Consider the following 12,500-nt stretch of genomic DNA (forward strand, 5'->3'; position numbering starts at 1 on the left):
TTATTCAAGGTGGTTTGGTTTTGCTCGGTGGGTTTGGTTATTCAGGTGGTTTGGTTCTGCTGGGTGGGTTTGGTTATTCAAGGTGGTTTGGTTCTGCTGGGTGGGTTGGTTATTCTCAGTGGTTTGGTTCTGCTGGGTGTGTTGGTTATTCAAGGTGGTTTGGTTGTGCTGGGTGGGTTGGTTATTCTGGGTGGATTGGTTACTCCAGTTGGATTGGTTATGCTTGGTGGGTTGGTTACGATGGTTAGATTGGTTATGTCGGTTCGGTTGGTTATGCCAGTTGGATTGGTTATGCCGGTTGAATTGGTTATGCCGATTGGATTGGTTATGCCGGTTGGGTTGGTTACGATGGTTGGATTGGTTGGTTATGCTAGGTGGGTTGGTTATGCCAGTTGGATTGGTTATACTGGGTGGGTTGGTTCCGCTGAGTGGGTTGGTTATGCTAGATGGGTTGGTTATGCCTGGTGGATTAGTTATGCTGGGTGGATTGGTTATGCCGGTTGGATTGCTTATGCTGGTTGGATTGGTTATGCTGGGTGGGTTGGTTATGCCAGTTGGAATGGTTCTGCACGGTGGTTTGGTTGTGCTGGGTGGGTTGGTTGGACTCGGTGCTTTTTCCCATTGCCTTGCAGGTAGTCAATCATGGGCAAAAATTAGTAATATTCTCAGAATGCTGGTAGTAACTTAGCCACCCTTCCCTAAAGACACTGGGATATTTGATGTCCACCAATGACCAGCGGCAGTCAAGTAGTTGTGATTAATATCCATCCGATGGACGACACACACATAATTTCTTTGCCCTCCCTACAAGACACGAGGATGGCAGTTTATAGCTGGGTCAAGACTCAAACCCAGGCTAGACAGCTCAAAAACGATTGTGCATAACTCTAAGCAACAAGCCAAGCCAAGTTACCCATTACCAACACAAAAGCTATATTGTGGTGAATTCTCCTGTCAAATGGCTGTGTACTTTGTTTAAAAATAACCCCATTGAATAAAAATATTTTAATAAAATTTAACCATTTCGGGTCATCCAGAAACTGTGTGTGTGTGTGTGTGTGTGTGTGTGTGTGTGTGTGTGTATGTATATATATATATATATATATATATATATATATATATATATATATATATATATATATATATATATATATATATATATATATATATATATATATATATTGTTACGGTTGTGGAAATTCGCAATACACCATAAAGGGTCCTCAGGTGAGACATATCGGTAAGTTCATGTGTAGTTAGCCGAAACCCGTTATTTAAAGGGAATATGTGTGATCCATTCGGGCTGCGATTCTTCAGTTAGCCGTCTTTCTTTTGCTGTCGTTATTTTGGTGCAAGAACAACAACAAACATCACCACAACCAACATCTCAACGATCACGCCATTCACTACACAACGCCAACGATCACGCCATTCACACCACGACACCACCTTCCACAACTACGCTACCACCATCTTCGCCTCTCGCCATTCAACGAGCACTGTGCGGTCACAATCTCCGCGGGACGGATGAACTGAGCAGAGTCGCAGCAGCAACAAGGGTGCGAAGGGGCATCTCCCGCCCAAAACTCCCGCTTAAATATCTCCCGCCGGATTTTCCCTCCTGCTTTTCCCGCGCTTTGGCATGGGGGAGGTGCGATTTGAGCCAGAGGTCAAAGGTGAAAAAGGTGGGGGCCTGATTTTGGGGGAATAATTCCCTGGCCCCAAGCCAAAACTGACTTTACTCGTCCCCCGCACGGCGCGGGGAGGGGGGGAACGACAGGGCACGCCCCTTTTTGGGAAGCTTCCAGAAGGGAGGTGGAGCCAGAAACGGGGCAGGGCGAAGGTCGGAGCCCCACCCCACAAAAGGTGTGGGCGTGGAGAGTCGCGGTTCGGTCGATTGTCGAGAGTGGTGGTGATTGTTCCTGGTCGGAGGTTCTGTTTGTTCGTTCCTGTCGGGTGGACGACACGTGCAGGCGCGGGGCACGAGCCCAGTGGACCACGCCGGAGGGACTCGGAGTTACGGTCGCCAAGGGCTGGACGACGCGCTAAGGGAAGTCGCTACTTCCATTTCATTTGGGTTCTGTGTAAACGTGTGTGTGTGGTGCCAGTCTGGTGAAGTAGAACTGTTATAAGTGTTGCCGTGTGAATTGTATTATTCGGTTGTAGATCTGCGCTTGTCTCTTCGCTTGCTTTTATTGTGTTTTCTTGCTTGACTGTAATATACGTGCCTTCCGTGCTGCCGTGTGGCGCGGAATAAATGTGCTGGTCCAATTGTTCCCCGTTTCGCTGCGTCCTTTCCTTTGCTTGAATCTCCATCTTGCATCACGTAAGGGATTAATAGTCGGTTTAAAACACCCGGCAACTAATCTGAACCGTCAAGGTCGATGACAACTCCGCTCGGTTATCCCTGTAGTACGGAATGAGCTGCTTAAGCAGTTCGTGTCCGGAGTCGACCTGTGGTGTGGTACAACTCCTCAGTACGCTATCCGCGCGGGTACTTAGGTAAATCGACCATTCGGCGATCAGACCATATTTTGCGTGGGTAGAATGTGGACCGAGTTGTGGTGAGGTTAAACCCCCACCCGTGACTAGCTCCCGGCGTTGTTCTGAGAGGGTCACGACTGAATTTCACGTTCGGTGGGCGAAGCGGCCGCCATTCGAGTCAAGTGGCCGATCGCACGCCGGACGGGCCAGAATTCGCAACAATATATATATATATTTTTTTTTTTAAAGAAGGTGCTTCCAACCAAAAGTAAAAAAAAACTAGATCGAATCCACTAATTTGAGCAAAAAAGTGAGAGCAGATCCGGTCTCAGGCAACGTTTTGCCAGCTTCGCAGATGGCTTCATTAGGCACAATAGATCATCAGGCACTGATGCAGCCGGCTGCGAAGCCGGCAAAATGTTTCCTGAGACCGGGTCTGCTTTACTTTTTTGCTCAAATTAGCAGAATCGATCGAGCTTTTCACTTTTGCTTTGAAGCACCTTATTCTTCTTTAAAAATGTGTTTTCTCAACCACCCCAATCTTATCCAAAGGATATATATATATATATATATATATATATATATATATATATATATATATATATATATATATATATATATATATATATATCGTTGCAATGTGTTGTTGATCTTGAGGGACATTTGTTGAAAATATGACTGGTGACTCATGGGAAAATAACCAATTTATCAGCTCATTTATTCGAGTTTTTCAGAAAAATTGACCTTTACCAAAGCCATGTTCTGTAGTTCTTGCACATCATACCACTGTGCCATCTTCTGTTTTCATAAAGGGTGGGAGAATAAAACTGCATGCCCAGTGAGCAATTTGGAGGTGTGCGTAATTAAACCCCATTGTCTGCTAAGCTGTGGGCAACCTTCGGACTTCAGCATTTATGTATGGACAGGATTTAATTATCTGATAGAAACCGGCAATCTGACGATCTTCAAGCCAATAGCTTTTCGGTGGCTCCATTTGGAGCACAGAGGAAGTATGTGACGAGCTTGGATCGAGTCTCGAGCAAATCCGTGGACAAGACACTGAAGAAACATTCTCTCAATTTTGAATGTGTTCTTTCATTGTAAAAATAGGTTTAACGATCTGAAGATTATTACTTGCATGATCTAAGGCTCAGAGTGGTGCTGCCCCCCCCCCCCCACACACACACTCACACACACACACACACACACACACACACACGCACACACACACACACACACATACATACACACACACACACACACACACACACACACACACACACACACACACACACAAGACTGTTCGACAAGACAAATGAAAAGCATTGCAAAAATAGGTTTAACAAACCGATGAGCAAGAAAATCCTATATTGTAAAAATATTTTAAAATTCAGACTCAGGGATGCAATCGTTGGAGCGTCCGCTCTGAGTCTGGGAGGTCGGAAGTTCAAACCCCGGCCGAGTCAGTCTAAAGGCTTTAAAATGGTACGTGTTGCTTCCTTGCTTGACGTTCAGCATTTGAAAAGGATAGAGCACAGACAATCCCCATAGGTAGGTATCCATGGGAAAGAGGAAAAATCATCTGAGGAAATGCCTCGCCGAGCTTGGTGAGAAATATGGAGCCATTTTTGTGACGTCGGTAGTATCCTGAGTACCCTGGGAAATGACAGTACTTCCCCCAAGCTCAGTGGCTGTGTTTGTCTCATCTAGCAGTCTTGCGTTGTGTCGTGTATGTTTGTCTGTATGTCCGTGTGTGTGTGTGTGTGTGTCTGTGTGTCTGTGTGTGTGTGTCGCAACTCCACTATGAGCCTTAGATCATGGAAATAATTTTAAAACATTTTTAAATCACTGTTTATGATGTGGAAAATATGTTCCATATGAGAAATCTGGGACAACTTGAAATCCTTTGTAATTGTCTTGCCATTAATGTTAGTTGATGTCGCTGCATAAAGGTGCCTTTCATGATGGTGTAAAGCAAAAATCATTTCCAATCATTTAATTCATCACTCTTACATTTATTCTCTGGTTTTTCACAGCACTACAGGGGTTGTTAAAAAGGGTTCATAAAGGAAAGGTGAATAACCCAACTAAATCGCACACCCAAGCAAGCATAAGCCAAAGAAACAACACCTGCAACTAATTATTCAGCAAAGATGGCTGCTGGAGCCTGCTGTCGAGACACAAGGCCTTCAGTGTAGGCTCCAATTTAAGCATCAAGCTTACACATCTGACACCAGATGACGTCTGCTTTTCTCATTAATTCACTACTAGTGCAGGTGTGTAGCATTAGGGGAAAGTGGCAGGTGTGCTGCCTTACTGCCACTGTAATCCCATCATTCAGCAACATTCCAGTATCACAAAGTGGGGATGTTCAAAGCTACACAGGATCGATGGTGCGATTACAAATCCCAACACAATTTGGATGAAACACCACTGAGAAGCTACACATCTGTCCAGTGGAATTTTGTGAACCCGCTATCGGTTGAAGATGTCCTGCCATTCCCAGATGCCTTGATTATTTGTTGTGAAGGAAATCACTATGCAGCGGCCTTTTGCTGACTTGAGTAAAACATCTCAAAAACTGCAAACCACCCCCACCACACCCTTTTCCCACCCAAGTGGCTGAGCATAGCTTCCGGTGGATTAGTAATCATAACAAAACCCATAGATCGATTGCAAAGCGTGGACAATTTCTGAGTGCCGGGAATGCTTTGGAAGAATCAGGCCTCTACAGTAGGGTCAAGTGCACAACTTCATAAAGGAGGAACTGTAATGATATCTAGAGTGGTAAAAATCCCTGCACTTAATTGCAGTTATTCCTTGGTGGAAGACGAGCTCTAAACTGATGATGCCCAGAGGATGAAACAGATGTTCTTGAATGGCTTATCTGGTTATTCTGACCATGTAATCAAATTCTCTGCCACGATGTGCAGAGGGCCTGAGAGTGCTTCAGTTTGGAACAAAGAAAAAAAACACAAGAGGTAACTCGTACAGCTGTCGGTAGAGCGCATACCTCTGCCAGGTTGAACAGTTTACGTTTTGTATCCAACTGATAGGCCGGATCTGCATCCAGACCTTTACTGAAACCTAATCAGCTTGTTCTTGCCAACTACCCAACTCATCCACCAAGTTTTGTCAGAATCCATGCACAACTTTTTGAAATGTCATGCTATATATCGTTTTTTTTTTTTTACCCCCATCTCTCAATGGTGAAGAATAACTTTAAAAATTAAAAAAATTCTCGGATCTGGATCTCGATTCGAATCAATTCAGCCTCGTCACACACCCAACCTGCCTGCCAAGTTTCGTCCAAATCCGTCGACAAAATTTTTTGAGTTTATCGACTTAACTGGTCACAAGTAACCAGACTCCGTGGCATAATGGTTACGGCATCTGAGTATGGGAGAGTTTGTGGTTCAAACCCGACCCTGGGCTGAGTCAAACCAAAGACTTAAAAACGTGCTGTTTCCTTGCTCGATGCTCAACATCTAAAAAACGACAGAGCACAGATAAACAACCATAGGTCGGCAACAACATTACAAGCAATCATATCACAGGCTTTGATGGGCCTAATGGCCTCCTCCTGTGTTGAAGTTCCTTGTAAGAGAGCTCATATTTATTATATAGAGGGACAGAGTTGGGAAGATTTGGGTTACGCCAGTTTCACCACACTAACCGAGGCCTCAGTCAACGGGAACATTTTGGTCACTTGTACCCTTGTAATTTCCTTTTTGTTGAGCAGACAAAATGAAACAAACAAGTCAGTTTCCTGGAAGTTTGCAATTTCTAACATCAATCTTCGGTTTTATGCCTTCATTAATCTTGTGTTCCTCCCTTTTTGGCGTGATCGTCGATATACGTTTTCTATGGTTTCCCATATATCCCATCCCTGTCGAGAGGGCCGGTGATGTTTGCTTATTAATATGTACATCGTATATGTTCATAAATGACGATGTCATGCAACAATGAGGGATCTTTTTGGTAATCGTAGCACAAGTTTCCGGAAGAGGGAGCCACACACACTAAGGTTATGTTAAAGCCACACACACACTGCTCGACAGCATCAATAACAGTTGCATTTCACGTAGCTGAACTGAAGTTTCACAAATCGAATGCAACAATAGCATCCAGATACGAAGGCCATATCACAATGTCATTGCCAAGTCTCGGGGATGACTCATTGTGGCTTGTTCGAGAAAGCAGAAATCCATGTGGAAATGTTTCATGCCTGGAGGTGTTGCGTGAGAGGCACTTCCTGGTGTTTTTGTTGGTGAGAGCAACAGGAAGATCTTTAAGTAAAGTGACAGCGATTTTCCTATTTCAGAAAGGCAGTCCACATTACTTAAGGGACTTGTCTGCCAAATTTAAGTTGGAGACAATGTCATGGGAATGTTAAGAACTAAAGTCACAAATAATGTGTCTGAGTTTGGTGGCCTTGTTCCGAGGGCATTGGTCTGGTGTCCCAGAGGTTGTGGGATCAAATTGAGATGAAGGCAGCAGTATCTTGTCTCAGCGTAATTGCCATCTCACAATCGTGTTACCACAAATGAAAACTCAGCTGTCTTACTAATAAGCTTCAGAGAGGAAGTACTTTGCTTGCCCCACTTTGTCTGGTCCACAGATGGTGCCAGTCTACACATTGTGGTTGAATAAATGCCCTCGGGAAAATTTGAGATGGGCACTAAAATGCTAGCTGCGAAACCATCACCACCTCCCCCTCCACCAACCGAATCAACACAGAAATGCTAAATTCTCAACCAAACATATGTTAGATCTTTCCACTAGATAAGGTAACAAAGTCCTTATGACCAAAAGCTCGGTGTAAACAGAGTATGTGAATTGCATCGAAAGTGAAAAAATAACCATTTTTGTTATGACTAACCAAAGCTGAGCAATCCTTTCATTTGCACACACTGGAATGACTTAGAAATGAATAAACAAAGATGAATCTGATTACTTGAATAGCTTTCATCTCAGTTTGCTCATCAGGAGTTGAGAGCTATTGTCAACACTTCATAATCCAGGCTGAAAGTGCAATTTTAACCCTTGAACTCTCTGAAAGTTGGTGTTTGCCTCCAGGAGATACCTTTGCAAACATGGAGCCAAGCTGCTTGCCTGCACTGTAGTAACAGGCTTGGGCCAGAAACTGTTTCACCTGCTCCCTTACTTGCTCCTCGTCCAGATGCCAGCAGTTGGCGTCATCAATGCTGGCACCAGCTGTGGGGTCAGGAGCTCCTAGAGAAGACAATGTTTTACAACTTCAAACATCAGGTACATTCTTCATCTGAATGAATAATTGTGAAGCTGGTTCAAAGAACTTTTACATTCTAATATTTTAATCAATATATGTGGAAAAATTACAGGCCCAGACCAGGAATCAAACCCAGGTCCTCTGACAAACCATACCAGTGCTCTGCCATCTGAGCTATCTGGGCGACCCACCGGCTGAGCCATCTGAGCTATCTGGGCGACCCACCGGCTGAGCCATCTGAACTATCTGGGCGACCCACCGGCTGAGCCATCTGAGCTATCTGGGCGACCCACCGGCTGAGCCATCTGAGCTATCTGGGCGACCCACCGGCTGAGCCATCTGAACTATCTGGGCGACCCACCGGCTGAGCCATCTGAGCTATCTGGGCGACCCACCGGCTGAGCCATCTGAACTATCTGGGCGACCCACCGGCTGAGCCATCTGAGCTATCTGGGCGACCCACCGGCTGAGCCATCTGAGCTATCTGGGCGACCCACCGGCTGAGCAACGTAATTCTTCCACGTATATATAGCTGCTCCTATGGTTGGCAGTGAGTGCCCGGGAAGCAGTGGGGGGAAAGAGAGTAGCACTATATATATATATATATATATATATATATATATATATATATATATATATATATATATATATATATATATATATATACATATACATACATATATACATACATACATACATACATATCTTCTTCTTCTTTCGGCTGCTCCCGTTAGGGGTCGCCACAGCGGATCATCCGTATGATCCGCATAGTGATTTGGCACATGTTTTACGCCGGATGCCCTTCCTGACGCAACTCTGGTCGCCTCTTACGACACAGGGATATGGTACACCTATTTTAACCGGGGTATACACCGGCCCAGTACACTGGTACTCATTTCGCCGACCTCGGAAGGATGACAGGCTGAGTCGACCCCCTGGTGTATTAATTCAGTGGCCCAACAGGGCTTGAACTCAGGACCTTTTGGATCCCAAGCCACTGCCCTAACCACAGCGCCAACACCAGGCTTATTATATATATATATATATATATATATATATATATATATATATATATATATATATATATATATATATATATATATATATTGTGCCGAGGCCAACCATAGGAGCAGCTATATATACATGGAAGGATTGCGTTGCTCAGCCGGTGGGTCGCCCAGATAGCTCAGATGGCAGAACACTAGTATCGTTTGTCAGAGGACCTGGGTTTGACTGCAGGTCTGGGCCTGTAATATTTCCACATATATTTATGATGGTTCTATCCTGCTCACTTCTTATTCTATCATTTGTGGTTTTCTATATGCATGGTCATATTAATAAAACAGCCATTCAATACATTTGTCAGCCATTTAAAAAAAATCCCACCACTGCACCATTTCCTCCTTATGATCAGCTATCTTTGCGCTGTTGAGGGTAACAGCATCATCATCATCATCATCATCATCATCATCATCATCATCATCATCACCACCAATATACCATACTGTTTACAAAGTGCAGTTGCTGCCACAGCAGTCTCTTGGCAAAGGTTATTCTGGGTGTTTTGCCATTGCCCTAACAGCAGTTATTAGGGCAGGAATTTGCAATTTGTTCAGGGTGCCGGCGACAACTCGCCGACTCTCCTCGAAAGACACTGAGGGATCTTCAATATCCATCAATGACCAGTGCCAGCAGACGGATGCTCCGGCTCAACATCCATCCAAGGGACAGCACACACATTGATGCATAGTCCTTCATGCGAAACACCAGGATGATAGTTTATATCTGGATCATGATTTCAATCCAAGCTAGATAGCTCAAAGGTGAGGATGCATACCTCAAGCCTATCATGTCAGCCTGAGGGTGACTTAGACAATTTTAAAAGATTTGATAGAAATATTCAACTTGAAGATTGAAAGGTCATACAAACTATGGATTTTGCATGCAACAGAGTTTAAATTTTGCCAAGTCTGGTTTCTCAAAACATTTAGCATACAGTACTGTATAATATAAATATTATGACATAGTGCAGATGTGTTTTGTACATTGCAAAGTTCAGAAGCTTGCCCAATGTAATTTTAGACAACTTCATGCACTCGATGGTTTGACATTGCCTTCACAGTCAAGTCAGGGCAGGAATTTGGAATTTGGCCAGAGTACCAGTACACATGGCCTATATTACTTTTAAAGGTTCCATGGTGTATTTTAAACACCTACAAGGGAATGTTACCTGACACGATGGTCGACTTAACACCACGAGGATTGCGTACTCTATGATGCAAACCTCCACCCTGTGGAACACCAGGACGACAATTTGGAGTCATATGCTATTCTAAAAAGGAATCAAACCCACGTGTGGTGATTCAACTGTGTGTACACGACCTATCAGTGTTATGTCAGTTATGAGGTATCGTGTTGGTGTTCTGGAAAACAAAAAAGTTATTACAAAATAAAATATGACAAAAAAGGTTGGACAAAAACATCTCAACAAAATGACATCAATGAGCACAATTTCCAAAATCCCTTTCCTGTTGCTAAGACTGCACTGTAAGGGTCTCCCAGAGGAAATTCATCAAGTAATTAATCAAAACAAGAACAGGCCATGTTTCCTACATAATAAAAAAATAAATTTCAGGGGGGGGGGAGCAGGGGTGTTTGGGGGATCCACTGAAAATGAGACTATATATCATTACCTTCAACATTAAATGAGGTTTCAAATTAGGTTTAGAGGAGACATGCATCACAAGTTCGTAATATTCCGTAATTGTTTTCAAAACTTGGATATTGCCTGCAGTGAACACCACCAGCGGTCCAATCTGCCATCCTGACGCAAATGTACTACTCGACATAACAATCAACCTTCCTCTGGAGGTTTCAGTTCAAAGGCCCCGTCTCCACAACCTCCGCTATTCACAAATGTGACGCTTTGGTCACACCTGAAGCGTGCTTCTAAAAAGGCTTTCTTATTCCAATCCCCCGAGTTTTGTCCTCATTCTGGCAAATCAAATTTCGGTCGAGAGACCAGATGTGACTGCTTCATCTTGGAAGGTGATCAAGCTCCAGAGAAGTGGTAATGGAAAGGGAAGGAAGGCCTGTCTAGTGGGATTTGACGAGCAGGGAGCATCGTCTGCCCGAGAGGTTCCATGCTCAGAAAATAAGGGTGCGACTTTCCTCTTAAATGGGCCCATAATTGTAATACAAAGCTCACGAATCTGTAAGTTTCGTCCAGCCAGAGTTTCCTTCCTGCAAATAGGCATTAAGTAGTGCTTGATAACAGACAGGGAGCCAGCAAGGATGCAGGTGCCGTGCAGGATGAACGGGAGAGAGAACGGTGCAGATACAAAGTAGAAACAGGAGGATGAGATTTAAAATGTTCTTTTCCTTGCAACATGCAAGCTCGAACTTGTCTAGATATCTAAGCAGCAAATGCATTTTGACAACAAATTACACGGCATTTACCTATTTACAGATACCAAGCTATATCGACAGTGCGTTGGAGATATTACCATCTCAGTTTTCAGTTCTAAAAGTCAAACGAAACTACAGAAAACATTATGCTGCTTGAGATTTTAAAAAACAGAATTCTTAAAAACAAAAAAAATACACAAAACAAAGAAAGGGAAATTTAAACAACATTAAAATGACACCGCCGATGACAAGACGATGAGGATCCGATATGACCAGCGTTTTTGACTACAAGGTAGTCTTCATCAGGGATTAATATGTCACACTCAACCCGAGACTACACATTCTAATTTCATTCAAAGTCAACCCAAATCATGTTAAAAAAAAAAACAAAAAACTTCTTTAACCCCTCTCTGTCTCTCTGTTTCTCTGCCTCTCTGTCTCTCATTAATTTGCAATTGACAATTCCATTACCATGCAAGAAGGCACAAACATCGGATTAGTTAAGCAAGCAAGCACATCAGAAACAGCATCGCTTGATCTTAGTTTCCACAAATTTGCACGAATCACTCAAGCTCTTGCAGTGAGCGTTCATCTCGATGTGCTTCTTCTGACACATTCCTGCAAATAAGTCCCTTTCAAAGACTTCCTCAATGGTGCCCTCTGACTTCCAACCTTCCCATCATACCATGCAGCTGATTGATCCGTGAATTGCAGGAGAGGATTTCGTCGGCGAGCCTCTGTGCAGTGGGCAGCACCTCAGTGTGGTGGGCCGTGATGAGGTACTGTGTCAGTTTCTGGAGCTGGTCTCGACTCAGCTGAGAAAGCGTCTCTGAGATGGGCAAGCGCAGCTGCACATGGTCAGCATGGCGGATACGGTACAGGGCCAGCGCAGCAACGTGCGCGCAGTACACAATGTCTCGCTCGTCGCAGCCACAAGCCACAGACGTCAGCTTGCAGCGATCAAATCCCAGCGCCACACGATACGTCTGCTCCGCATCCAGAACAGTGCCACTCAGATGAAAGCCTGTGTGCGACCATTTTGAAAATTAACAATTTTGCAAAGTGGAAGAAATATAAAAGAAAAGTGATTTACAAACAAAAACATATAAAACACAGAAGATGATGCAATAGGTGCAATGGTAAAACACATTGCGATCAGGTTTGACTCGATGTCAGGATTTAGATGCATGGGCATGATGGTGGCCTCTGAGTTTTCAATTAACAAGCAAATTTTCCATGTCACAAAATGCAGTAAAATGAACTACCTCGTAGTAAAGCCTTATGTTTTTTTTTTTTTACAATAGCCTCTAAAATAAATAAAAAAGACCAACAATGAAATACTTGCCATCAAAGTCAT

The 12,500-nt window shown here is 43.7% G+C and overlaps 1 protein-coding gene across 3 annotated transcripts in view; it reads right to left on the reverse strand.

Moving 5' to 3' along the window:
• The window catches only part of LOC147024907 (zinc finger SWIM domain-containing protein 6-like), a 194,836-nt gene that overhangs the window by 84,655 nt on the left and 97,681 nt on the right, over positions 1-12,500 (reverse strand). For all 3 annotated transcript variants that reach the window (XM_085885288.1, XM_085885285.1, XM_085885286.1), the window contains 2 exons: positions 11,829-12,167; positions 7,571-7,719 (listed from right to left, as the gene is read on the reverse strand). In XM_085885288.1, the coding sequence (XP_085741414.1) occupies positions 7,571-7,719; positions 11,829-12,167 (488 nt within the window). The remainder of the gene's footprint in view (positions 1-7,570; positions 7,720-11,828; positions 12,168-12,500) is intronic.

This window comes from Eptatretus burgeri, chromosome 6 (assembly GCF_056783735.1).
Source record: "Eptatretus burgeri isolate ZD-2024b chromosome 6, Ebu_testis_v1, whole genome shotgun sequence".
In the NCBI taxonomy this organism is placed as follows: Eukaryota; Metazoa; Chordata; class Myxini; order Myxiniformes; family Myxinidae; genus Eptatretus; species Eptatretus burgeri.